Raw genomic sequence first — 27711 nt, forward strand, 5'->3', positions numbered from 1 at the left:
GATTCATAGTGTCACAGATTGGAGATTAATGGATAAATATTGATGTTGCAAAGCGACAGAAAAATCCAGCCTAAGCTGGCTGTCACAAAAAATGTAATTTATTGCCCAGTTTTGGAAAAGGCCAGGGTAAAGCTGGATTCAGGAAGCTAAGCTTGATTGTCAAGACTTGGCTCTTCTCTACCTCTTGGCTCTGTCTTTGGCTCTGTTGGTTTCCTTTCCAGGCTTCAGAGGAAACTGGCCCCAATCAAAATGATCCCGAATCCAGCAGTAAGGGGAATCTGCATCCTTATGCTTAAGCAGGATTCTCAGAATTGTTTTGTTGACTTTGGCCCATTGCTGTGATTATCGTGGAGCCAAGGACCATATCTTGTGGATCTTCATATCCTCAGTGATTAGTTCAGGGTGTTTGTTGCACAATGTATAGTAGGTGCTCAGTATACAAATGTTATACCAAATTTAATCTGCTCTTCTGAAAGCAAACAATTTGCATTGTAGCAACTATTCTAATATAATCCTGACTTTAATTTCAAAATATTTTTTTGTGGAATTAGATGACTTATTGGATAGGCTGAAAGTGATTACTAAAAACTAAAGACTTTGTGCCTGTGTGTGATCAGGACTATCAAAATTTCATAGTAAAATCAGGAAATAAGCAAGAAAGTAACATAAATCTCATATTGTTTTAACATGATAAGAAATCTATTCAGAGATAAGAGATCTTTGGCAGGAACAGCTTTGATTTCCTTTGAATCACACTGAGCAAGGTAAGAGGAGAACATGGACGATAGTTAGAAAAGAGAGGATCTGAATATTGGAATATCATGCCACTGCAGAGCAGAGGAATGCCTTCATAATGCTAAAGTTCTTTTTTTACAGTTATGACAGAATATGAGTTCAGCACATCTTTAAACACATGTTGTTTGAAATTCATTTTATAAAGAAGTTTAGAATAGGTAGTCTGATGGGTCATGTAAGACTTTTCTTAAATCCAATAAGAGGAAGAAAGACCTGAAATAGATGTAAGACTTACGTGTTGTGTCAGTCACTAATGCTAATCTTCTGAGTTTAATATAGGGAGTTCCAAACACTGGATTTTTAGCATGATAGAGGAGAATATACCTAGTTACCCTAAAAAAGAAACTTCAGCATTTGTGTAATTATGCCTGTCTTCTAATGGGAACTTCACTTCTAAAGCTTTTTCTTCATCTTTAAATTTCTATTGAATGCCAACTTTGCCTCAGCAACTTTTCTTACAGGTTGAAAAGATGAAAGCAGGGGAGATTCAATTATCAATGATGTCACAGAATTTGAGGCATTTCCAATCATGCTTGTTTGTTCATTTCACATAATCTCAAAACTCACTGATGTGCACCAATTTAAAATGAATTTACTGACTTAACCACAAGATCTTGGAGCTCTAATTGCCTGGGAAACTGCAAGAATGCACCATTTGAACTCATTGGTCCTGACGTTAAAAGATGCTGTTAAATATTTAAAATAGTCAAGAGAACTGCAGTTTCTGTTAAGTAAATATAGTGTTTATTAGAATAATAATGTGCCAGCTTTTAGGATACCTATACAGCTTTTTGGTAGTTTTGGTGCATGAGTTTAAAATATTTGAATGTGTAAAAATATATAGCATAAGCAGTCTACTAAATTTTTCAAGATGGTGACACGTGATTTGCAAGAATAGAATGTAAGAGGCAATATAGTATGGTTTTTGGGTAGAGAGTCTGCAAGTAGACTGCTGGGTTCAAATCCCCCTTGTCCTCTTAATTAAATAACAGTGCGTGTGTTAACTAGATGGTCTGTGCTTTAGTTTCCTTAGCTATCAGTGGGATTAATGCTACTAGTACCTTCTTCACAGACATGTTGTGAAGATTAAACATGTTATCATGTATAAAGTATCTACAACAACACTACATAAGCATTAGCTTTTCTGGTTTCTTTCTATAGGTAATTGCAGTTTTTCTTCAGGATATATGGAATCCTAGAATATAATATAGTAACAAACACAGAAATATATGTGGGGAATTCTATAGTAAGTTCAAGCATATTGCATTGAAAAATTCAGTAATTAACTCATAGCTCCAAATGTGGTCTGTTGTACATCCATTTCAAAACATGCTTCTCACACTCTAGTTCAGTGTATGTCAAAATGTATGTTAAGGATCAGTTACTTTAGAGTGAAAGGGCTGCCTGTTGGATGTAGATTCCTGGGCCTCAATCAAATTCACCGGATCAGAATTTTTGAGTCCGTGAGTTAGCATTTTAACAAACATTTGACTTGTTTCTTATGGAGGGCAAATTTTGAGAAGTTACATCTCCAGCTATTCATGATTCCCCCTTGTCGTGCTGTAATTCACTTACAGTCTTTCTCACTCAGAACTTCAGGTGTCCTCTTACTTCTGTCAGCTCAAAATTCTATCACATCTCATGTTCAAGGAGTTTTTTTTTCTTTCGAAATCACAGTAGACCACAGTTGATCTTTTTCTTACGCATCGCTGCCTCATCACCCCTCCATTCTGTATTCTCTTTCTCATTCCTAGTTCATTTCTTTCCCACTATTTGTCATAAGTGAGGTGTGAAATCATTCTGGCTTTAGAATTCCACAGAAAATCTTAGTTGTCTTTGGTGGCCCAGAATTGCTCCTAATCTCCTACCTCACTCAGGCTTTGCCTTTTTCCTTCCCTTTCTCTCATTCTTTTCATTTCCTTTCTTTGGGCTAACATTACTGCCTTAGAAGTCAGGGAAGAGAGAAGTTTTATTTCTTCTTGCAAGTCCCTTTATCCCCATGGCAGGTGAAACATTCTTAGAGAGAAGGCACAGGTGTAGAAAATGCTTTAGTCTTCCAGAATCTCTGGTCCTTTTGGCCCATGTCTTTTTCCTGGACTCCATCTGACCTCTGCATCCCTGCCTGTGGATTTTGCAGTTTTAACTATGTGAGACGTCATTAAGCAATCTCAGATTGCATTGTTTGAATATACTTGATTGAGAAAATTGAATTTAAAGTAAAATATATCAAGATCTCATGTATTTGGTGGTTTTAAATACAAAGCCACGTGTAGCCATGTGGCAGTACCACATACATGAAAATTTTATTACTTCTTGACCAAGGTAAAGAGTAATAGGAAGCATTTTGGCTCACTGAGTGCATAATGCAACTCTCCTTTAAAACACATGAACTTGTTATGTTCGTGTGACTGCTCACATAATCCATTGGAATCTTAATGATCCGTGAGATCAATTGTTCACATTTTTAGAGGTACATCTACATTACAAAACAACATTGCTTTCAAGAGGCCACTGCACTGTTGTGCTTTTGAAAGCACTTGAATCACACAGGGCTGCAAGTAGGAACACTATTGATGCGTCATAAACACACACATTCTAGTAAGAAGAAAACAGTACAGTTATGGAAAAGAAGGAAATACACACTTTGCCAAATTTACTTTTAAAGCAACATAGACATTTTCTAAGAAACGATGTTAGTATTTTAGGTAGTAGAATGGGAGAAATTTAGGTCCTGGAAATTTATGTTGAAAGCATTAGCATTTCCTTGCAATAACTAAAAAATTTTAAAAAGCATTTTCAAGTAAGACAAATGTCAGGAAAAAGTAGACACAACCAAGAAATCAATTTATTAATAAAGTTTCAGCTTCAGCTGCTTTTATATCCCAGTTTTAAGAGTTCTCTCATAGTTTTGTGATAAATAAATAGATGAAGAGGCCCTATTAAGATCATTGATCGACTTGATAATTTTTTAGTGTTGTATTTTACAGTTTCATTTTGGGGAGAAGATGGGCTTTAATTCCATTTCCAAAGTACTGATTTATGTTTTTCTTAGGATAAATTAGAGGGTCAAAAAATTTAAAAACCCTAATTTGATAAATAAGTTTAAGACTACTGATAACTATTATCTTGTTATAAGGTTAAAGAAAAAAAGTAGTTATGAATTGTAAAAAATAATCATAGAAGAGATTGTGATTTTAAACTTATTTCTCTGATCCCATATTTAAGTTGGATCGTTTAATATTTGATGGATTTATGTCTTAGTTCCTTAGCGTCTAGCTCTTCACTGTTTATATCTGTAGCAACATGGTCTAATGAAAATATATTAGGTATGTTTTGTGAACAAAGCTTTTTTCTTTTTTTCCTAATAGGGATGCCCTCTGCATCTTTATTAGTAAATCTCCTTTCAGCTTTATTCATCCCTTATGTGTTTGGAGAAACAGAAATAAGGTTTGCCGGACAGACAACATTTGTAGTTAATGAAACAAGTACAACAGTTATTCGTCTTGTCATCGAAAGGATAGGAGAGCCAGCAAATGTCACTGCAATTGTATCGGTAAGAAATGATGTAGCTCTGTTCTTACTGAAGTAGATGATATGACATTTCTTAGTTTCAGCGACAAGAATTTTTCTTAACTGTTTGAGATTCTGAGTAGTTTCATTATGATGAATGATTTTCGGGTATACTATTCCATTCATATTTCCTAAATTTTTTTTAACTTGAGATTCTGAGTTGTTTCATTATGATAAATGATTTGTAGGTACACTATTCCATTCATATTTCCTGTAGGTTTATAGGGTGCACCAATTAGCATATGCATGTGGCAATAATAGTAAAGATATAGACTGATTATTTTTAAATGTTCATATGTTTATTTTAAAACAAATAAAAAAGATATCAGTAAGTATTCCTAGGTAGACTAACATTTACTTCGGGTAATTTGGATTCCAGTTATCTCTGCTCAGATATATATTTCAGGTGGCTTAGGGAAAAATACATAAAATTTTTAAAAGTAATGGCAAATTAAAAGTGAATTTTGTCAGAAAGCTTGGGAGAAATTAAGTTCATTAACTTAAGTACAGGTTAGGTAGGATTTGTTAAACTGCCAGGTTATCTTGCACACAGTTTAGTTATTGGATGGATTCAGTGTGCATATATCTGTGTCTACGTGTAACCAGAAAGTAATGTCATATGACCACTAAGGATATTGCTATATCTGAGGCCCAAAATACTTGAAATTTTTTTTCAAAAATAAGTTTTGAAGTAGTGGGTTAAATTATCACATTGAGAAACATTGTAAAAAAGAGATAAAAAAGGAAAAGAAAGATATAAAAAAATATGAAACAAACCCAGTTTTATAACTTTGTGCATTGCTTTTAGTTTTTAATTTATAATATGTGTGTATATATTTACTTATTTCATTTTAACGAGTATACATTGTAGTTGATAACCTTTTATGCATAATTTTTATTGTATCATAAGAATGTTGTGGGGTGATTCTGTCATTTTTCACAGGTTTTCCCCATGGTGGCATCATCATTTCCCAATTATTTTTCACGTGGCTTTCACTGAGGTTTTTCCAATTTTTGTTGCTGTAAATGCTGCTCTGATGAAAATGTTTACATATGTATTGATTTTTGCATATTTTGGATCGTTAAATGATTTTTGGGGTTGGGTTACTGTGTTTTTCTCTTTATTTGTTTTAGTGGCTCTTGATAGTTAATGTTTTGTAAAAGACTGCAACTTTTTATATTAAGGTATAAGTACAAGTTTTTCGGTACCCTTAACTTACTCGGATATCTCAAGTATTTAACCTTTATTTTTACAAATGAAAACTAGAAATTGACTATAATTTCCCAAACATGTTCATCATTTTTTATTTGCACTAAATCATGGTTTTTTTTCTAGTAGATAGGTTATTCATTCTGAGTTCTTTGGCAAAAGAAACCTCATTTAGATTTGCACAAGAAGTTGTTCCTTTATAATTTCATCATTACTGCTCCCTTGAAAATCTGTTAGCAATGCTGATGTTGTAGAATGAAGCCTTAAAAACTTAAGGAAAAGTTTGTGATGAGTAATAATTTGGAATGCTGAAAGAATTGAGTCTTTATTGGTACTATGGGAAAATATAAATAAAACTTCATTTGACAGTTCTGGAAAAAGTACTTCTTTGAAACTGATAGCATAAGTAATTTTTATTTTCCTGATGTATTTTGACAGTCTATTTCCACTTCTTCTTTGAGGGAGTTTTAGCTACAATTCTTTTTTTGTCAGGTTTGCTGTAATCCCCTTGAGATCATTCAAGAGGCAGAGAAAAAAAATTCACATCCATACTTGCTATGCAATTATTACTTTTCTGTGTCGTGATTCCTTTACCTTCTAGAGCATAAACAAATGTTTCTGTTTAGAATCATTTTTAATAATGTGTTTTGAAGGTGATTTTTATTGGTTGTTAAATATTTGTTTTGTTTTTGTACATCCGTTATATAAACATTAGTGTTAGTTGATGACTACTGTGTTTTCTGTTGATGGCTCCAATTAGCATCAGTTTGGTTGTCCTAAGAACTGTCTCTGTTTTGCATTTGATAGCTGTATGGAGATGACACTGGTGACTTTTTTGACACATATGCTGCAGCTTTTATACCTGTTGGAGAAACAAATAGAACAGTGTACATAGCAGTATGTGATGATGACTTGCCAGAGCCCGACGAAACTTTTACTTTTCACTTGACATTCCAGGTAAGTCCTTCTTGCCCCTGCTGCCCACCTTGAACTCACAGAAATCTCACAATGCTTAAAAATCTGTTTCTCTAGAGATAAACCAATCTAGAGACTAGAGGTGGTTTTCAAAGAAGTCAGGACTGACAGTCTCTTTGGCAATTCCATGGTCTGGTTATTTTTCCTCAGACAATCTTGTTTAGAAGATTCTACAGTTAGTTTCTGGATCCATTCAGCTTATTTAGGAATTGCCATGACAGATGCTCAAGAAAAACCTGTCTTCCCTTTGGCTCTTTTCTCTTTTATCCCTCCCCTGCTACCAGATGCACAAAGAATGACCGAGACTTATGAGTTCAAAGGAGAGGGATACAAAAAGCAGGCTTGGAAGTGGGAGGTCCCTGTGCCTTAGAATCATTTTGGAGTAGCTCTGGGAAAAATGTTTGAATAGCCTAAGGTTTAATTGTCCTTTATGGCTTGATCTATTAGGTTGAGGTAATGACTGCTAACACTGCTGTAGTTAATTTTTCTGAGGGGCATTGAGAATTCTTTTCAGAATGATTATATTGGTATGAGTAAAATTTTTATGAAAATGATACTTGAAATAATACTGTTTTGCCTTTGTATATCACTTTGTTGCATATCATGCTGCCGTAGAATATCAATAGAAATGTTGTAGAAAACTCTTCCCTTATTAATCAGAAAAAATGTTTTAATATTTTATCTTTAATTTGGCTTTATAATTTATAAAGTAAATAATTCTTAAGTGTCAGCACCTTCTATAGTGAGAAGAAAACAGGTTTGAATAGAATTTTATACTGCTTACTTAATTCTCTGTTATATTAGTAATGAGATTGGAGTAATTATAATATAGCATTACTAGCCAGTGTTTGCTTATCATTGTGATGATTTAGTGATTAATCATTTTTACAAGTTTTTGAAAAGTTTTTATTTGGGACTTCTTTACCATGTTGACTTAATTTGAAAGCATTTTCTTAATCTGCATTAAAAGTATGCTTGTATTTTTATTCATAGTCTGAACAATTACTTAAAGACAGAAACTCTATTAAAATCATTCTTTTTTTCCTCTTATTTTTAATTTATTAACTTACCTTGGGGCTTTCATTTTAGAAACCTTCAGCAAATGTGAAGCTTGGATGGCCAAGGACTGTTACGGTGACAATATTATCAAATGACAATGCATTTGGGATTATTTCATTTAATATGGTATGGTTACAAACTGATCAATTTTGTGGTTGCTAGATAAGAGTTATTAAATTAAAGAAATTTTTTTAGGGTTTATTCATTTTTCAGAGACAGAGATAGAGCATGAGGAGGGGAGGGGCCGAGAGAGAGGGAGACACAGAATCTGAAGCAGGCTCCAGGCTCTGAGCTGTCAGCACAGAGCCTGACGCGGGGCTCAGACTCACAGACCATGAGATCATGACCTGAGCTGAAGTCGGACACTTAACTGACTGAGCCACCCAGGCACCACAGTAGTTATTAAATTTTTAAATTATTTTTCATGATATTACCTGGTATCATCTTGCCATTTGAAATTTAAATAAAATTCGCTCTAACTCCATCCATATCCCATATTCTGTAGACTGTCCATTTGTTCTGCCTGAGATTTCTTCAGATTGAGGAGGCCTATGTGATCTTGGCTGTCTCTTGTCCTGTTCTTCTGCTGATCATTCCACCTGATTCATTTGTTACTTCCGTTGGTGGTCTGTAACTTGGATGTTGTCTTATTCTTTTGCATCTGTTGTAACAGAATTCTGTAGACTGGTGGCTTAAAAACAACAGAAATGTATTTCTCACAGTTCTGAAGGCTGAAGTCCAAGATCAGGGTGCTAGCAGATTTGGTGTCTGGTGACAGCCTGCTTCCTAGGGGTCTTCTTGTTATGCTTTCATAAGGTAGAAGGGGCAAGGAGCTCTCTGGGATCTCTCTGATAAGGGCTCTTATCCCATTTGAGAGCTTTGCCCTCATGATCTAGTCACCCCAATGGCCCTGCTCCTACATTTGAACATGACTTTGGGGGGCTGGGGACACAAACATTTAGTCTTGTAGCAGATGTTGTAATCTAGTCCCTTTTGCTTGATTTTTCTCATCTGCCTCTTAAAGAAAATCTTGTGTGTCAGCCTTCTCTGAAAGTTGGGAGATGAGAAAAACTTATTGAAAGAATACTGGAAAAACCTACAGTAAACTGAAAATTCAGTAGCAGACATAGTTCTTAAAAATTCTATACTCAATCCCTACACTGAGATTTTCCCATTTATTAATATTTCTTAAAGGTTAAAATTCCTTGTCATCCCCCTTAGTTTTGCTGAGCAGTTCATTTTATTCTCTCTGATCGCCAGATTCCTATGTTCCCGACCAGTTCTGTGTTCATAGAGTTTTATCTTTAGAAACAAACCCACAAGCTAGGTCCCCCACTGAGAGAAGTTGTTTCCAGCTCCTAAAATAAAACAAAATTTATCTTGGGTACAATTGGATTTTGCCATGAAATTTTAGACTATAATAACCTTCCTGATATGGAGTCTTTTTGAATCATGTTACTAATTATCATTACTAAAAGATGATGTGGTACTCCCCAGCTTTTTATTTATTTTCCAATTTAGATTGCTGCTGCAGTTGGTAGAATGTATGTCATTTTCTTAGTACCTTAAATTATCTTTGAAACAAGGTGGGCTATAGATAAATATGATCTTTTAATTGCAGTATCTTTATTAAAAAAGATATGTGGATAATATCAATGTAGTAGACATTTTGTGACCTCCATTATATTGTCATATACAAAATTAATTAAATTAATTAATCAGTCATTTCTATTTAAATTATAGGGAATTATTAGTTAATTATGAGGCAGGCTCACTTAATTGCTTAATTTCTCTCCTTATTGTCTTTCTCTTTTCTTTTATATTTACTCCCAACCTATCCCCACTATCCTCATACTGACTTGTTTAAAGGTTCCTTCCTTCCTTCCTTCCTTTCTTCCTTTCTTCCTCCCTTTCTCTTTTTCTCTCTCTTTTTATTCTCTCTCTTTTTCTCTTTTCTTTTCTTTTCTTCTTTTATCTTAGCTTCTGGGAATGAATCCTAATCTTTTGCATTGGTCACAGGTCCCTGACTATTGTGGTCACAGTGCTGCCAGGCAGCCTCTGACTGGGCACCTGCATCATGTGGTTAGAATTAAATTAACTAGCTTTTGAGCTCACAGTAGTTAGTAAATAGGCTGGATTTGGTTCCTGGCCTGGATGATGATTATACTGATGATGAAGATAGCACTGATGTTAGATGTCTTTGGGACAGGCATTCCTATCCCTATTTATGGATGGGAACACTGAAACTTGGTGTCACCAGGAAAGATGGGCATTGCTGCCCTAGTTACCATGCACCTGGCTGCTTCCCTCTTCCTCTTCTTCTAGCTGGAGTTTCAGGCAGCCAAGCCAGAGTGTTTCAGCATTTGAAGTCCTGGCTTCTTCTTTGCTTCAGTGATCATGTCCTGAAAGCATTAGCAGTTCTCTGCTTTTCGCTGATAGGCTGACCACTGAGGAGGGAACAGTGGTTGGGAGCAAGGCCTGTGGGTGGTACTTCCAGTGGGTGGTTGCAAATGAACTGCTGTCATCTGGAGAAGCAACTCGTTTTTGTGACCTCTTGGGTCTCTGGGGCATTTGAGTTTGTTGTCTTTCAACTAGATAATCTTTACGGTCCCTCAGCAGAACAGCTAGTTGATGGAACCAGAACAAGAACTTACAACTTTTGCCTGACTAGTTTTATGCTCCCTTTACACTATTATTTTTTAGCATTTTTATTAGATACACCTAATTAATGCTAGGAAGTACAGCACTCTCAGGGCACCAGGTGAATTAATTTATCTGTGGAAATTTAGTATTCTAAGGTAATATTTTGCACTACTCTACCTCTGGTTGATGAGTGCCTGATTTGTCTTTGTTCTTCCCGATAGCCTTTTTCAATCACAGTGAGTGAACCTAGGGGCAGAAATGAATCTGTGCCTCTTACTCTCATCAGAGAAAAAGGAACTTATGGAATGGTCACTGTGACTTTTGAGGTAAGTGTACTGTGCAATCACTTTATTTTTTATTTTTTTTATTTTTTGAGAGCGAGAGGGAGCAAGCGAGCTGGGGAGGGGCAGGGGGGAGAGCGAGAGAGAATCTTAAGCGTATAAACAGCATCTCTTCTCAGAATTCAGTCTCCCCCGTGCCCTTCTTAGTTTTTTTTCTCCATAATACTTATCATCTGAAAAATATGTATTTCTTTATCAGTTTTTCCTTTCATTAAATGTTAGGTCCTTGTGGGTAAGGAGTTTACCTGTTCACTGTTGTATCCTTAGCACCTAAAAGAGGTCAGGCACAGAGTACTTAAGTACTTTTCAAAAGGAATGATTTTATTACATCTTTATATCTAGCCTGTTAGTATGTTATTATGATTATTTTAAAGATGGGGAAAGTGCTGCTTGGAGTTGCTGAATACTTGCCCAGTGTTAAACAGTCACTGGTGGAATTGCCATGTGATTCTATGACTTAAGAGAATTTACCAATTTTGAATACCTTCCTCTCATGGAAGAATACATTTTTTCTCAGGTTGAATATAATGGCTTGAAAAAATAAAAAAGAGAAAACTCTTAGAAATCATGTAGTTTAATGTGATTATAGTCCATATCTATAATTACAGGCCTTGACTATTAATTACAAGGGCAAACTTACATACAGTTTTCTATAATTCTTCTTATAAAACATTTTTAAGTAAAAACCAGATTTTTGTCATTTAACATCACAATAATGCTTTCTTACTCTAGTGAAATATTTTGCATTTATGGATGGTATTATGTGTTTCTTTTCAGGTAGAGGGTGGCCCAAATCCACCTGAGGAAGATTTGAGCCCAGTTAAAGGAAATATCACCTTTCCCCCTGGCAGAGCAACAGTAATTTATAACTTGACAGTACTTGACGATGAGGTGAGATAATATAAATGCTTCAATGGGACAGAGATTCTTTCTGCAGTATAGACATGTTAGAACATTATGTCAAGCATTAAATTGTGTTCAGTATTTGAAATTATTCAAGAACTTAGTCCTATGTAAAGCTAGTGTATTGTACTAACTAGTTAGTGTATACTTTAGCTATAAATAGCCATTTTGGTGGATATCTGGTAAATATTTACCTTATTTATTTCATAATTGTGTATATAAAAGCTGATGAACCTGAATATAACTGGCAACCACATGTAATACAGTAACTTAAGTATTTGGTAAACCTTGATGATTGTTTTTTGTTAGTGATTGCAGTTTTGAGTAGGTATAGTCCTATCTACCCAGCATAAGTATTTTACTATAAAAGCAAAGAAAATTCTACTGTAATTGATATCCTTTTGTTTAGATATTTTAATTAAACATTTTTTTTAATTAAAAAATTTTTTAAAATATTTATTTAGACACAGAGAGAGACAGAGCATGAGAGAGGGAGACAGAATCCGAAGCAGGCTCCAGGCTCTGGACGTGGGGTTCAAACCCACAAACTGTGAGATCATAACCTGAGCCAAAGTCGGACACTTAACCGACTGAGCCACCCAGGCACCCCTTGTTTGGATATTTTAAATGTTCACATTCATGGGAAAGCTTTAGTTATTTTTACATTTCACATTGAAGCTACCAAGGATTGAGATAAATGAGATAGCTAACTTAACTAGGGTGAGAATTGATTTTGAACAATAATGTGCAAGGATATCTCCGTCAGCTAAATGAGAGAAAACATAACTTTTACACTTGATCTTAGCCAAAAAGCTGAGACACGATTGAGAAAACATAACTTTTAATGAAACAATCTTAGTATTGTCAGAAAAAAGAAGAGAGAATAGCTGGGAATTTATAACCATGCTTCTACTTTCCAAAAAAAAAAAAAATCAAGAAACCAAATCACAACAAATCCTAAGAGTATAAAAACAAATGAATTAGAAGATATTATTAGAAACTCTCTCCTTGAAAAAAGTGAAGTGGTATTAGCATTGATAACTCTAGTTGATCTGGTTATGTAAACTAATAAAAACCTTTGGTTTTTAGATCCTTGGAAAGGTTATAATTTAGGGCAATGATTAATTATACATTTTAACTATAAACCTAAAAGATCATCTTCTGAGGATAATGTACATCATGGTACCTACAGTTAATAAAACAGTGTTGTATGTTTGAAAGTTGCTGACAGTAGATCGTAAGTGTTCAGCCACGCACCTATAAGAGTCAACTATGTGAGGTGATGGATGTGTGAATACTCTGGATCTTGGCAATCATTCAAATATGTGTATGTATATCAAACCATCATGTAGAATTTATAGAAAAAGCTCAAGCAGTATACTGAAGAAGAAATCCCTAGGATTTCTGTGCAGTTGCAAAAAAAAGTTTCACTTTAACCAGGTGAACATTTGCATGATAGTGACTCTTAGAACTTGTTCTCCAGAGAAGCATGATGTGTATTTTGGAAATCATGATTGGTCTCGTACATTTACCTCTTGAATTAGAAACCATTTAGAGAGAAGCAAGAATAATTCACATGGTTGAAAACTAACCATTTGTATGTGATGTTTAATGTAGTTTTCCAGATTCTTAGATATTATATATCTATAATATTATTCCAGCTTCTTAGATATTCTTATATTTATTATTAGATTACCACAATGCTGCTTTTGATTCTACTAATCTGATAAAACTAGTAAAATTTTATGTCCAGTTTTACTGTCATATCATTAGCATTATGTAGAGATTGGTCAAAGTTAAAGACATATACCTATACTTTAATACTTGTCCAGACAATTGCTTTATGAACTTTTCTTTACCTATCTAAAATATATTATTTAACTTAGGAAAATATTTTAATATATAGCTATTAAACAGGCCTCTCTGTTTCCTCCCTCCAGTTAAAATATTTCTGTTTCTATGTTTGTATTGAAACATAGTGACTTTGTATACTTTGGTTTCTTTGCAGATGTTTTGACTATTGATATTTTTGCTCCTGTTTATATTTATTTGACAGGTACCAGAAAATGATGAAATATTTTTGATTCAACTGAAAAGTGTAGAAGGAGGAGCTGAGATCAACATCTCTAGGAGCTCAGTTGAGATAATCATTAAGAAAAATGATAGTCCCGTGAGATTCATTCAAAGTGTTTATTTGGTACCCGAGGAAGATCACATACTCATAATTCCAGTGGTTCGTGGGAAAGATGACAGTGGGAATCTGATTGGATCTGATGAATACGAAGTTTCAATCAGTTATGTTGTTATAACCGGGAATTCAACAGCACATGCCCTGCAGGACTTAGATTTCATTGATCTTCAGCCAACCACAACTATTGTTTTTCCACCTTTTATTCATGAATCACACCTAAAATTTCACATAGTTGATGACACCATTCCAGAGATTGCTGAATCATTTCATGTTGTATTATTAAAAGATACCTTGCAGGGAGATGCTGTGCTGTTAGGCCCTTCTACTGTGCAAGTCACAATTAAGCCAAACGACAAACCTTATGGAGTCCTCTCATTCAACAGTATCTTGTTTGAAAGGACAGTGGTAATTGATGAAGATACAACATCAAGGTATGGTTGATTTTAAACCTTGCTACACTTATTTTATTTTTTAAATGTTTTTAATTTTTGAAAGGTAGGGGGGAAGGGCATAGAACAAGAGGGACAGAAGATCTGAAGTGGGTTTTATGCTGACAGCAGACAGACTGATGTGGGGATCGAACCCATGAACTGTGAGATCATGACCTGAGCTGGAATCAGATGCTTAACTGACGTAGGCGCCCCTATTTTATTATTTTAAAATAATACGTTATTTGAACATATTATTCGAAGATTTAGTATTTGTGGTGTTGGACATAGTGCCAAACTGTGCCATTTCTTCACCATGGTTTTGCTGTTTTTTCTTATTTTCAGAGTAATTTAAATAATGCAAGTGAATTCACATTATGATAAATTCCGAGGACACATCTACATATCTACCCCCTCATATTAAAAACATTCATTCTTTGTGATAAGGATTCTGCTTTTACTAATATCTGATGGCTAGTTTGACATTGAAAAACCTAGCTAAGGGAAACATAGTATAATATGTGACCTTATATATTTCTTTTAAAACTCTAGATTTGAAGACATTACAGTGGTTAGGAATGGTGGCACCCATGGGAATATTTCTGTGAACTGGGAATTGACACGGAATAGCAGTGATGCTTCACCGGTAATAGCAGATATCAGACCAAGTTCCGGAGTTCTCCATTTTGCACAAGGGCAGATGTTGGCATCAATTCCTCTTACTATCATTAATGATGATTTTCCGGAAGAGGCAGAAGCTTATCTACTTCGGATTCTGCCTCATACTATAAGAGGAGGTGCAGAAGTGAGCGAACCAGCAGAGGTAGATCACTTGTTATGTTTTACTTCTGTGAATATTTCTGTGTTACAGAGGAGCCAAAGAATTTGGTCACACAAATCACTTTTATGCTTAGTTTGATGCGCAAATCACTTTTATGTTTAGTTTGATACAACAGGAGAAACACTGGTTTTGGAAATGACATTTGTTTCTTTTGCTCAAGATTGTCTCTTCTGTAAATAAGAAGTTCACTCTTCAAAAAGATCCTATGAACAGTACATTAGTAAGGTCGTCAAATCTATTTTTTTAAATTCTTTTTAATGTTTATTTATTTTTGAGAGAGACAAATTGTGAGTGGGAGAGGGGCAGAGAGAGAGGGAGACACAGAATCTGAAGCAGACTCCAGGCTCTGAGCTGTCAGCACAGAGCCCAATGTGGGGCTCAAACTCAACAAACCACGAGATAATGACTTGAGCTGAAGTCAGACTTTTAACCGACTGAACCACCCAGGTGCCCCTCAAATCTGTTTTTGATTCATATTTTACTCTGTTACATATAAAAAGTGACCATCTTTAGACATAATCTGTAAATAAATACTAAAAATCAGAATAGCCTGGAAAATAAATAGTTTGGTGTTGTCAGACGTGAGAATTCTGTACTTTAATATTTTATTTTTATCTGCAGCTTTTGTTCTACATTCAGGATAGTGATGATGTTTATGGCCTAGTAATATTTTTTCCTATGGAACACCAGAAGATTGAAAGCAGCCCGGGTGAACGATATTTATCCCTGAGTTTTACAAGACTAGGAGGAACCAAAGGAGATGTGAACATGTTTTATTCTGCACTTTATATTCCTGCTGGAGCTGTAGACCCTTTGCGAGCAAAAGATGGCATCTTAAATACATCCAGGAGAAATAACCTCATTTTTCCAGAGCAGAAAACCCAAGTTACTACAAAATTACCAATAAGAAATGATGCATTCCTTCAAAATGGGGCCCACTTTCTAGTAAAGGTATTTTAATGATTAAAACAGTTTAAAATTTGGCTAACCTGCACGTGTACTTGTCTCTGTGAGAGAGTTAACTGAACATTTTCTTGCCCTTATTTATGGTTTAGATTCTACCATTGGTTACTAAATTTTGTTGAGGGGGTCCAAAGAGAGACTGTGTCTGTTCCCAAGCCATATAAGGATGAATAAAACAAGGATCCTACTAAAGTTAATATTGTAATCAAGTGATAATAAAAGTACACCAACTTGAAATGCAGGTCAGAATATAATGGGTGACACAATGGAGTAACACAGATTGTTTAATGAAGAAGGGCCAGGGAGTGGGGAGATAGAGTGAGAGAGCTGCCATTCTTTGGAGTTGATTTGGGCTAATGTGACATAGGAATGGGATTTGTAGGATAAATACTGTTTTTCATGATGGCTGCTGCAGGGAAGGCATTCCAGAAATAAAAAAGCAATATGAGAAAAATTGTGTAGATATTTTTAAATAATATACTGAAATCTGATTCTTTTGTCTATTAACTATAGATGCAATCTCTGGCTTTTCATCTCTTTAATAATAAGAAGTTAGGGCCCCATAACATATTCTTCCATGTTGTGTTTTTTTTTTATTTCTTAACTTTTATTAGCCAAAATATTATTTTATTGCCAAAATTTTATTTATTTTAATGTTTAGTTTTGAGAGAGAGAGACAGGCAGACAGAGCACGAGCCGGGGAGGAGCAAAGAGAGTGACAGAATTTGAAGCAGGCTCCAGGCTCTGAGCTGTCAGCACAGAGCCTGATGTGGGGCTCGAACTCCCGAACTGCAAGATCATGACCTTTGCTCAAGTTGGATGTTTAACTGACTGAGCCACCCAGGCGCCCCTTATTGCCGAAATTTTAAAAATCTGCACTCATTTTTGATACGGTGGCTCATTTTCCATGCATTTGGTTTTGGTTGCATCTGAAAATTAGCAATAAAATTGGTGCTTATCAAATTTTGGTTATGTAAATAAATTTAATACAGAATTAGATAGTATGAATGGATGGATAAAGAGTTTATAATCCTGTGTCACCACACATTTTGCTAACCGAAATATATATCAAATGAAATAGCATATTCCATTAATTTTTTTTGAATCATGCACATTTAAACTGGTTTCATGTTTTTGCCTAGAGTTTGTTTTTTGGTTTATTGTTGCTTTCTCTGGTATTTGTAATTGCTGTCTTCCTATATGCCATCCTTACCATGTTATAGCTTCCAGTTGTCTTATATGTTGGATGGTGAGATTAGCCATATTAACTGCTTTTTACGCTTGCTTCACACCTGCTACTTGGGATGGGTTTTACTGAGCTGAATTTTCCTGATCTCTTGCCTTTTCCTTCTTGAATTGTGTTTTAGTTTTGTTGTAGTATATCTTCTTCAAATACATGTGCACAAAAGGAATATGCAAGGTAAACTTTTGAGTCTTTGAGCAGCTGAAAACAAAATCTCAAACTCAACATTGATAATTTGGCTTGGTAGAAATTTTTAGATTAAAATAATTTTTTCTTCAGCACTCAGAAAGTATTGTCTTTTAGCTTCCACAGTTGTTGATGAGAAATTTGAGGGGAAAGACATTATTTACCTTTTTAGGTAACTTGCTCATTATCTCTGAAGGCTTTTTTAAATGTTTTTGGTGTTCTGAATTCTGTAGGGTTGTGTCCCACCTTGCTTATTAGCACTTGGTGGGATAGCTCTTTTATTCTGAAGACTTTTTTCTTTTTTTTTAAGCTGGGCCACTGCTCATGCTTGTCCCATTTGTGTATTTCTTTTTAAAATTAGGGGCGCCTGGGTGGCTCAGTTGGTTAAGCGTCCGACTTAAGCTCAGGTCACGATCTCGCGGTCCGTGAGTTCGAGCCCCGCATCAGGCTCTGGGCTGATGGCTCAGAGCCTGGAGCCTGCTTCCGATTCTGTGTCTCCCTCTCTCTCTGCCCCTCCCCAGTTCATGCTCTGTCTCTCTCTGTCCCAAAAATAAATAAACGTTAAAAAAAATCAAAAATAAAATAAAATAAAAATTATTTTTTATTTTAGAGAGAGAATGCATGCGAGCAGGGGAGAGGGGCACACGGAGAGAGAGAGAATCTTAAGCAGGCTACACACTCAGTGCATAGCCCATTTTGGGGCTTGATCCCAGGACCCTAGGATCATGACCTGAGCTGAAACCAAGAGTCGGACACTCCTCCAACTAAGTCAGCCAAGCACCCCGTTGTTTGTGTATTTCTTGAGGATTCCTGGTGGAGGGGTCTAGGTTACCTGTTATGGAGATATATGATTTATCGGTATATAGAGGATGCCTCTTTGTAATATGTGTACCCAGAGGGAGACCTTTTGGCACTATTCCCAGAAATTTTGTCACTAGTGGTATGAGAGTCTGCCTGTTTATCTGTATTATTATTATTATTATTATTATTATTATTATTATTATTTTATGTCCCCTCAAAATGGGGTACTTATGATGTTGTGCATACTTCTGTCTATGAGGATAATGCATTCTTCGGAGTACCCATGAATTTCTCTTGGAGTGATGGGTGAAGAGAACATGGCCTTATATACAGTTGTATCTGCCTCCCCTTGGCTTGTGGGATGCTTTTGTGATATGACTGGTCAGATTGCGGGGAGGGGTCTGGATCTGTGAAGTGGATTGAGTGCATGGTTGAGCCTGTGGCCCTGGCCCTGTTGAACAAGAAGTTAAAGTGACAAGAATGCGGCTACTAGAACACATTTAGAGATACATTTAGAAAGCTGTGAGTTTGGCCTTATAAAAAATGTCACAATTTTTTTTTTATATTTTTTTTAACGTTTATTTATTTTTGAGACAGAGACAGAGCATGAATGGGGGAGGGTCAGAGAAAGGGAGACACAGAATCCGAAACAGGCTCCAGGCTCTGAGCTGTCAGCACAGAGCCCGACGCGGGGCTCAAACTCACAGACTGTGAGATCATGACCTGAGCCGAAGTCGGCCACTTAACCGACTGAGCCACCCAGGCGCCCCGTCACAACTTTTTAAAATTGGTCCTAATAGATTGAAATACATACTGACTTCACCAGCTTGCGCTTAGGGCAGCATTTTCCCAAGTTAGGAGTTTTCAAGAGTCTTTGGGCGATAATAACCTCTCAAGAAGAATTTCATAATTTAATGGAGTTTTTTTTTCACTTTTGGGGTGAACTCTGTCCTTTGCCTTCTCTGCTGTTGTTGTCTGGATTCAGAGCTTTCTTATTAATAGACATTGTCTTAGGCTTCTGTAAAGAATACCGTAGACTAGGTGGCTTAAACAGCAGACATTTATTTTAAATAAATGTCTCCCAGTACTGGAGTCTGGGAAGTTGGAGATCAGGGTGCTGGGCATGGTGAGCGTCTGGTGAGAGCACTCTTCCTGGTTTGCAGACTAATAGTGTCTTATTGCTGTGTCCTCACATAGTGGACAGAGAGAGAGGAAACAAGCTCTTTGATGTCCCTTCATATAGGGTCATTAATCTCACAAGAACTCTACTCCATGACCCACTTATCTCCCAAAGGTCCCATTTCCAAATGCCATCTCACTGGGGATTAGGTTTTCAATATGTGAATTCTGGGGGAACACAGACATTTAAATTCATAACATATGTTTCAGTGTATGACAGTATTCAGTTCTCCCTCTGTTTGCCCCCAGTCTTGCACAGGGCACAAATGATACGTGAACCGAATTATTATCCCAAGTGAAATGAGCAGAAGTTTTACACAGTTACTTTTGCTTTCATGGAGGCCTGGTCCTCCTGGCATCATGGTAATAGTGTAGTGGCAGGAGTTCAGTTTGGGACTGATGATGCAGTAAAGTTGATCTTGAGTCGTAGACAACTTTTCTGTGCCCTTTTTAGCTTTCTGATTTTTTTCCTCATGCTTCCTCAAAACTAGTTTTTTACTGTGATATAGACCCTATATCTATATAGGGTCTGCGCCAATATTAGTAAGCTTTTATCCAAGCTATTTTTCATCTTTCCATATGAACATGACAGAATTTCCTTTCTTGATGATACTTGAAAAGTAAGGAAAAGCTTGAAGAAGTGTATAATGTCTGAATTTTGGTGATGCCAGTTTAGAAATCTGTTTGCACCACTAATTCCGGACTCAATTCTTTATCTCTTCTGTATTCAGTTAAAAAACAAAAGGTCTTACAGCACAGACAGTTAATTTAACACTATAGGGCGAAAGAGACATTATTAGTCACGGACACAATTCCTCAAGGTTCAAAACAGCTGTAGGTTGTGGAAGGCTGGTGGAAATTAGAAGGTTGTATAGTTTGTATAGTACATAATGGATGAGCAACTCAAGAATAGGAGGCATCAGACTCTGTGTGGAAAGTTGAATGAAAGTGAAGAAAGGAGAATCTGAGACATGAGCTCCTCATTCTTCACCAACCCTCTCAGCTGAGTACATTAGTCTGAGATACAACTTTTGGCAGGCTTAGGGTTTGCTAATGTGCTGTCCCAGTTGCAAACCATCTGAAAGCAAAGAACGACTCTTTGTGAATGGGGCAGTTTGATTTAGCAGATGCTTAAGGAACCCAGACAAAAAGGCTTAGAGACTAGGAAATAAGCCTTGGAAAATTAGCATTTTCCTTTGGATCAGTTCATTTCATAGCCTTCTATATCTTCTTTCTTTGTGTTTTCAAAAATATTATATTTAGAATGAATTCTGTAGCTTTTTTGATAAATGTAAGCTATGACTTATTTTCCTTCTTTTTAGAAAGTTTTGAAGGAAAAATACATTGAGTTTTTTTTCTTGATATAAACAGTATTATTAGTTTAGCTCTTTCTGAGCGTATGGGAATGAGATTGTTCATTTACAAACACATACTGACTCACACATGGCCATATATTTTAGAAACATCTTTGCCTTCAAGCAATGCACTTATATTTATATGTGATTCAAATATACAAATTTTATGTGTTTCTTCTTTGTGATATTTTTTAAGATAAATAGTAATTTATGTGTGCACATATATAATCCTTTTCTCTAGAAAGAATGACAGTTATGTGGCTTTTACTGTTTACCTTTACATTGTATTTATTTTATAAAGTAAATGCAGTATACTTACATGTTCTATTTTACTTGAATTAGTCTACATACCATATTTGCGGGAGAATTGGTCAATCTGATTTCTTTGTTTTCTTTTACTCAAATGACTTATTTACCAAATATGGAATTTTTCCTATCTTTGTCTTCCTGTATGTGATTTTTAAAACAAAATGTATGACATTTAAAAAAGGCGTTTACTTTTGCTCTATAAAATATATATTGTTTATCATAAAATGTGAGGTTGTATGTCGGATCAGAATTAGTCCTGTCCACTTGTGGAAAATCATCTTAAATTGCAAGTCTCTTCTGGTGGTACTTACTCGCATCGTTTCCACGTTACAAAGCCTAACAGAGGGCTCTATAGAGTGGGAGGTCCATAATGTCTTACTAAGTTCAAAATTGCTTTTCAACTTAAAATCTCTATGATTTTTCCAGTCTTGTAGTGATTGTCTGTTGCTATACTTCTCAAGTGAACACTGCATGGGTTGATCAGCTGAATTTTGGAAAGTTAGAATATTAAGATGTTGAAGGTTTGTAATATACCAAGATTCCTATAGAGCTCATCCTGTGTTGGAGGGATGAGTCGACAAACATTTACTGTGTCTCAGCTGCAGTTTTGGGTCTATGTCATGGCTGGGAAAAGGCTGAGAAGACCACAGACTCACAAGGACTTTGCTGGAAAGTAAAAGTCTGGAGTGCATAAAATGATGAGCAAGAAACATGTGAAATTTATGATAAAGTTCTAAGTTTAGTGAGGTTAATACTAGAAATTCAGAAAGAGATAGAATAAAGATGACTGTAGATACCAGGAAATCTTCTGGAAAGAGAGGGAGATTTGACTGGTGTTTAAGAGTAGGTACACTTTGGACTTGTGAGATGATGAGAGGCCATTCTAGATGAGAAGAACACCATGAAAGTTATTCTAGTGGCCATGTTCATTAAGTACATACAGGGATAATTTGTGTTATACGTAGGCTGTTTTTCTTTGAACAGAAAGACATGTTAAGTTACATTTGGAGTTCTGAATGATCTTCTGATACTGAATTTTCTCTGTCAGGGAAGGGGGAGTGGGTGACTGATTGACGGTGTGGTGAGTGGAAGAGAAGAATGAGATATGGGCAACTCTATTTGGCTTTAAAGTCAAGATAGTTGGGTATAAGTGATAAGGAGGTAAAGAAGATGGCAGTGTTGGTGATGTTAGTGGTGACGGGACATGGAACAGAGATACTGATTTCTATTTTGGACATTCTGTCTATAAGGTGTCTGTGTGACATTTAGATGATGTCCTGAGACAGTTGATTATAAAGATTTAGAATTTGAAGGAGAGATCTAGGGATTTTTAAGGAGAGTGTATGAAATTATAAGATAAAGGGCTTAGGAAGAACCTTGGGGAATAATAACTGAAGAGCAAAAAGAGCCCAAGAAGTCAGTGCAGGAGATTGAAATAGGATGGTGAATGAAAGAGGAGGTGAAATTGCCAAGTTTATTTGTGAACTTTAGCCGTATTTACTTTGGTGCCCCGTGCTATTATGACTTTTTTTTTTTCAATTTAAAAATTTCTGTTCTTTAAAATTTTTCATTGTGTTTGTTTCTTTGTTTATTATAGTTGGAAACTGTGGAGTTGGTGAACATAATTCCCCCAATCCCACCTATAAGTCCTAGATTTGGGAAAATCCAAAATATTTCTTTAGCGGTTACTCCGGACATTGCAAATGGAGAAATTGGCTTCATTAGCAACCTTCCAATCATTTTGCATGAACCAGAAGATTCTGCTGCTGAAGTGGTAAGTAGGCTTATTCTCATTGATGGGGCCTAATGAGTCTTGAGATAATGCACAGACACTATTTTTTTTTTTTTTTAGTATTAACATACAAAAGCAACAGATCTTGAAAAGCACCAGCATTTACAGCAAGTCTTCAATATGTCATTTGATATAAATAACTGATGAGGATGTGATTTTCCATCATCTTTTGCCATATTTGAAAAAATAAAATTAGAATTAATCGCTCATGGCCAGAATTGAGTATTTTGACGTGGCTACTTTTAGGTAGTGCTATGACATTTGACAGAGTGATAGCCAAATATATTTTTTTGTTGCCAAGTCATGTGTACCTCAGGTATCCTTGGCCTGTTCCATTTCTTAGCATTCCTTATGCTTGCCTCCTGGGACAGGACTGGGGTGGCTGCCTTGGGTTCTCTGCTTGGTGATGGAAGTGATGGTGGTAAAGTAGTGGAATGCCAAATCCTAGGAATTTTATATTATATATATGGGTAAATTTTTGTGTATGCGCACACACACAAAAGCATACTCATATATTCAGCACCCCTACCTGCTCCCTACCCTAATTGAATTTTCCTGCCATCTATCCAGGGATGGCTCTAACCTTCAGCTTTACCATTTTCTGAGTCACAGTCTATCCCTGAGACCCTTTCCAAGTCTCTCACACTTCTGTTTGATTTAAAGTAGTTTGGGGTTCAGATCAGAAAAGAAGATAACTGTTTTTGTTATCAAAGCCTCATGTCAAAATGGGGTGTCTGCAACTTCCTTTGTTTGTATATTTCATTCTATAAATAGGCAGAGAAGCTAATTTTTTAAGATGGTTGTGATTTTTTATATTTTTTCTTAATACTCTGTTTCCTTCTAAAAACTAAAAAAAAAAAAATTAAAGAGTGGATTGCTTTCTTTCATTCATCTGTCATTGTACCATTTCATATTTTTCCCTTGAGAGAAGTAAGTTTTGAGGGAAAATTTTGGGCTCTATGAACCTGAATTCTTCTTCTGGGAAACAGAAAGGGTGGAAATTTCCCTTGGTTCTGTTTCTCTGTGTTTCATCTGTAGCCCAGGCCACACCCATTCTTCAGGGTGATTAAAAGGCTCAGCCCTCTGTTAATTTTTTTTGTCTTCCCTAAATATCTTATTTTGCTCCCTAGTCTCCAGCCCTGACTATTGCTAGTCAAATTAGCAGAATGGTTAGTGAGGAAAATATCTTCCATTTTTCAAGATGAGATGTATTAAAAAAGCAAAGAACAAAGAAAGTACCTTTTTTAGGGGCTTAAAAAATGGCATATCTACCATTAGGTATTCATTTATATTCTTTATTTGAAAAAACTTTATCATTATCTATAATTTATCCTTTTATTATGTATATTTGAAATATACTACACTTAAAACTACCAAATATAATTTGTTTCAGAATTATTATAATATCCTTTATTTAGATCCTACAATGGAGAGGCACTCTAATCCTCTCCACAAACTTACAAAATAGGGAAACTCTAGCTTCATTTCACTTGTGGAAATTGAGGTCAGGGAGGTTAAGTAACTTGTCCAGAGTAACCCAGAATTATGATTTGAGTATCTGATTTTGTTTCTACTGCATTTATTGTGTGGGTTAGAAACATTTATTTATGGTATTACTTTGTATTTTTTGCCCTCATCATTTTAGGATGCCTCTCACATGATTTTCTAGTTTTACTTACAAAAGCTCATTTTTCAGTTTATATTGTGATATTACGTTAATTCTTTTTCAGAGAAACTGCAGTGGAAATGTATTCTTCAGGCAGATTGTTCTGTTTTTCATGATTTTTTGACTTTTAAAATATTTTTCTTTTTATTAAGACAAATCCCAGGTTAGGGATACTTTTGGGTGGGAGCAATTTCGTAGATAAATTTGATTAGCAAATACTATTAAGAATTAACTATATGTAAAATTATTTTTATGCTTAAACAGAAGGCTTGTTCAGTTGTATTTTTAATGTCATCTAATAGTTGGCTTCTCTATGCAGAATGCATATATTCATAATTCACATAATAACATGTACATGCCCTAACTGAAAGCTTATATAATTTGTTAGCATATGTTTCAGAAGAAATTGTTCCATTTTTTTTCTTTGTATAAGGTCTACATTCCCTTACATCGAGATGGAACTGATGGCCAGGCTACTGTCTATTGGAGTTTGAAGCCCTCTGGCTTTAATTCAAAAGCAGTGACCCTGGACGATATAGGTCCCTTTAATGGCTCTGTTGTGTTTTTATCTGGGCAAAGTGACACAACAATCAACATTACGGTCAAAGCTGATGATACACCGGAAATGAATGAGACGGTAACACTTTCTCTAGACAGGTAATAACCCGTTTAGTTTATGTTTATTTAGTAACATGTATATGTTATATGTTCAAGGTCTCTGAAATAATTTTTTGTTTTAATTATTTCCTCCATATAAAGTAAAAAGAAAAAACTGAGTGGATAACATTTTGCTCCTCTTCTGACGTTTTGTTTTTTGTTGATGGCAACTATGAGTGTTATGACATAGTGAACTTTTACCCTGCTATTCATTATGAGGAAACATTACAGGGAAAATTTATGAAAGGTATCAGATACATCATAAGCATAGCTAATAGGTTGCTATATTAAAAAAGTAGGCAGCAACAAATCTAAAATGTTAGGTTAAGCAAACAGCTCTGTTGGCTTCATTTTCAACAGGGGAGAGGATTAGAGCTTTATTTTGAGTGAGTAAAAAGAAAGTGTTAATCTTTATATAATGAAATTCTCTTTTAGCATAGAATGTGAACGCTAAATAGTATTTATATTTTTAGAGAATCAAAAGTACAAATTTAAGAGGTATTCTTCTGTAATAATGAGAATTTACTTAATATTTCTCAGTGGATAATTGGTATTAGGAAAATATTACAGTCTCCTAAAGAGAATTTTTTTTAAGCAATTCAAAAAATCTCCAAAAATGAAAAAGAATACTGTATTTACTGATGTCAGTTAATTAAAAAAAATCAAGATCAATCTTATGTACTGTAATTCCCTATATTAAAGTTGATACATATTAGAGGGGGTTAGTGTGATTGGAGGGGTTTGTAAAATTCATATTTTATAAACAATAAAATTCACAGATAAATTTAATTGACATTATCTTATATTACATGAATCAGGAGTGAAATAGCAATCATTATTTTATGGAAGCCCTGATCCTCTATATTTTACCATTAGGTTTTTCTTTGTAGGTATTTTGTGTAAACATATTCCATAAACCTGATTAGTAGCTCTTCTTTATTTTTATGTTGAGGAAAAATAAGAATGTACGGAATAAATTTACAGAATGTCTGCTATGCATTTTGTTTTCATAACCGTTTTATGTGTACTTTTTTACGTGAAAAGTAACAAAACAACAATAAAGTGAACAAACAAAAAAGCAAAAACCAAATGCAACACTCACACTGTCCAAATGACTTATGTTTTAGATACGTATTTCACATTAAATCTTATGGAAAGGTATTTCAAATGACTCAAGAAAATCAGTGAAATGTAATGTAAATGAAAACTGAAAATGATTATTTTTTCACTTACATTCTTTTTCTCTTAGTTAGGTTTGAGTACTTCTTAAATCAATAGTCTTCAAAAATAAACTGAAAGAAAATGAACAGCAGTTATAAACCAGACATATAGCAGTTCATAGAAATTGTTAATGAGTTTCCACTTTGGCCAAATGTTTAAAGAATGATTTAAATTTCATCTCTGAAAGTTTATAGTGACTATAATTCCATCAAAATAGTCAATTTTAACTTTATAATATAAACCTTTAATTAAATATAATTTTTATGTGTTTATTTCTCTGTCTCCCATCGGCAAAAACAATACACAAGAAGTACAAATCATGGAGTAGAGAATTTCAGGAATTATTAGTTCCTCTCTTTTCAAATACAGGAAATTATTTCAATTTTATATTAAAATGTTTTAATTCAATTAGCAGCTAGTGCTTACTTGTATTAGTTGTGCATGAACAAGAATGTGCAAAGTACCTTTGAGTGTTCTAAGACATATTTAATTAAATAAATATGAGAATAAAATCTTTGAGTGGAAATAATATATTTTACCAAAACCTCCATCTCACTTTTGCAAATTTTTAACTAAAATGAAAGAATGAATGGTAGTAAGTATTATTACGTTATGATATAATAGTGCAACAAAAATAATTAACACTTTATTGTGGTACATTATACACTTTCTCTAAAGTCAAATTCAAATACAAGTTCTCTGTAGTACAGATAAAAGTTGCTCTGGAGTTAAACAGTTTATGATGCTTTCAATATCTTATCAGGTAAAAAATATTTTACTGTTTAGTTTTCCCCAGATCAGAAAAAGAAATTATTTTTCCAATTTATTTCAGAAAACTTTTTGTATATGTGGTGTATAACCCCATTTTTACAATGTTATTTGACTTTAAAAATGAAGCCCTTGTATTGTGCTTGTTGACATGTGTTTTTTGAGGCTGTTTGAAAATGCAATACATTGTATATTTGAAAGTATTTAGATTTCCTGATACTAAGTTCTTTGTAAGTAATAGTTGTCAAAATTAAAACACAAACTGCTGTCTTATGGCTTCTTGAATATATTTCTATGCAAATGGAAAGGTATGTATTTCTTTGCTTATAGAGTTTTAATTTTTTCAAAGAACAGTTGGCTTTAGATCTGAGGACAAAGATTTTTGTTTTTTTAAAAACCTCATTAAAGCTACTAAGTAATTATAAGTCAGGCTGAATGAGATTTGCTCAGCTGCTGCGGTCTGTGAGCATGCACAGTGCTTGGCAGGCCTCCGTGCCTTGGAACAGGCCTGGAAAGGAATGTCTTCAATGGGTGTTGACATGCTGGCTGGCCATGGGGTCATCCTTCCCAAGTGGGAACTGCTGAACCTCTTGCTAGCATTTGTCAATAGCAAAG

At 35.0% G+C, this 27711-nt stretch overlaps 1 protein-coding gene across 4 annotated transcripts in view; it reads left to right on the top strand.

The window, feature by feature from the left end:
- ADGRV1 (adhesion G protein-coupled receptor V1) overlaps window positions 1-27711 on the top strand; it is a 556802-nt gene that overhangs the window by 36421 nt on the left and 492670 nt on the right. For all 4 annotated transcript variants that reach the window (XM_053224888.1, XM_053224896.1, XM_053224893.1 and 1 more), the window contains exons 2-11: window positions 4164-4348; window positions 6383-6532; window positions 7640-7735; window positions 10474-10578; window positions 11371-11484; window positions 13553-14118; window positions 14668-14938; window positions 15578-15907; window positions 22590-22766; window positions 24884-25107. In XM_053224888.1, coding sequence (XP_053080863.1) covers window positions 4164-4348; window positions 6383-6532; window positions 7640-7735; window positions 10474-10578; window positions 11371-11484; window positions 13553-14118; window positions 14668-14938; window positions 15578-15907; window positions 22590-22766; window positions 24884-25107 — 2218 coding nt within the window. The remainder of the gene's footprint in view (window positions 1-4163; window positions 4349-6382; window positions 6533-7639; window positions 7736-10473; window positions 10579-11370; window positions 11485-13552; window positions 14119-14667; window positions 14939-15577; window positions 15908-22589; window positions 22767-24883; window positions 25108-27711) is intronic.

The sequence above is a fragment of the Acinonyx jubatus genome, chromosome A1, assembly GCF_027475565.1.
Source record: "Acinonyx jubatus isolate Ajub_Pintada_27869175 chromosome A1, VMU_Ajub_asm_v1.0, whole genome shotgun sequence".
NCBI classification, from domain to species: Eukaryota; Metazoa; Chordata; class Mammalia; order Carnivora; family Felidae; genus Acinonyx; species Acinonyx jubatus.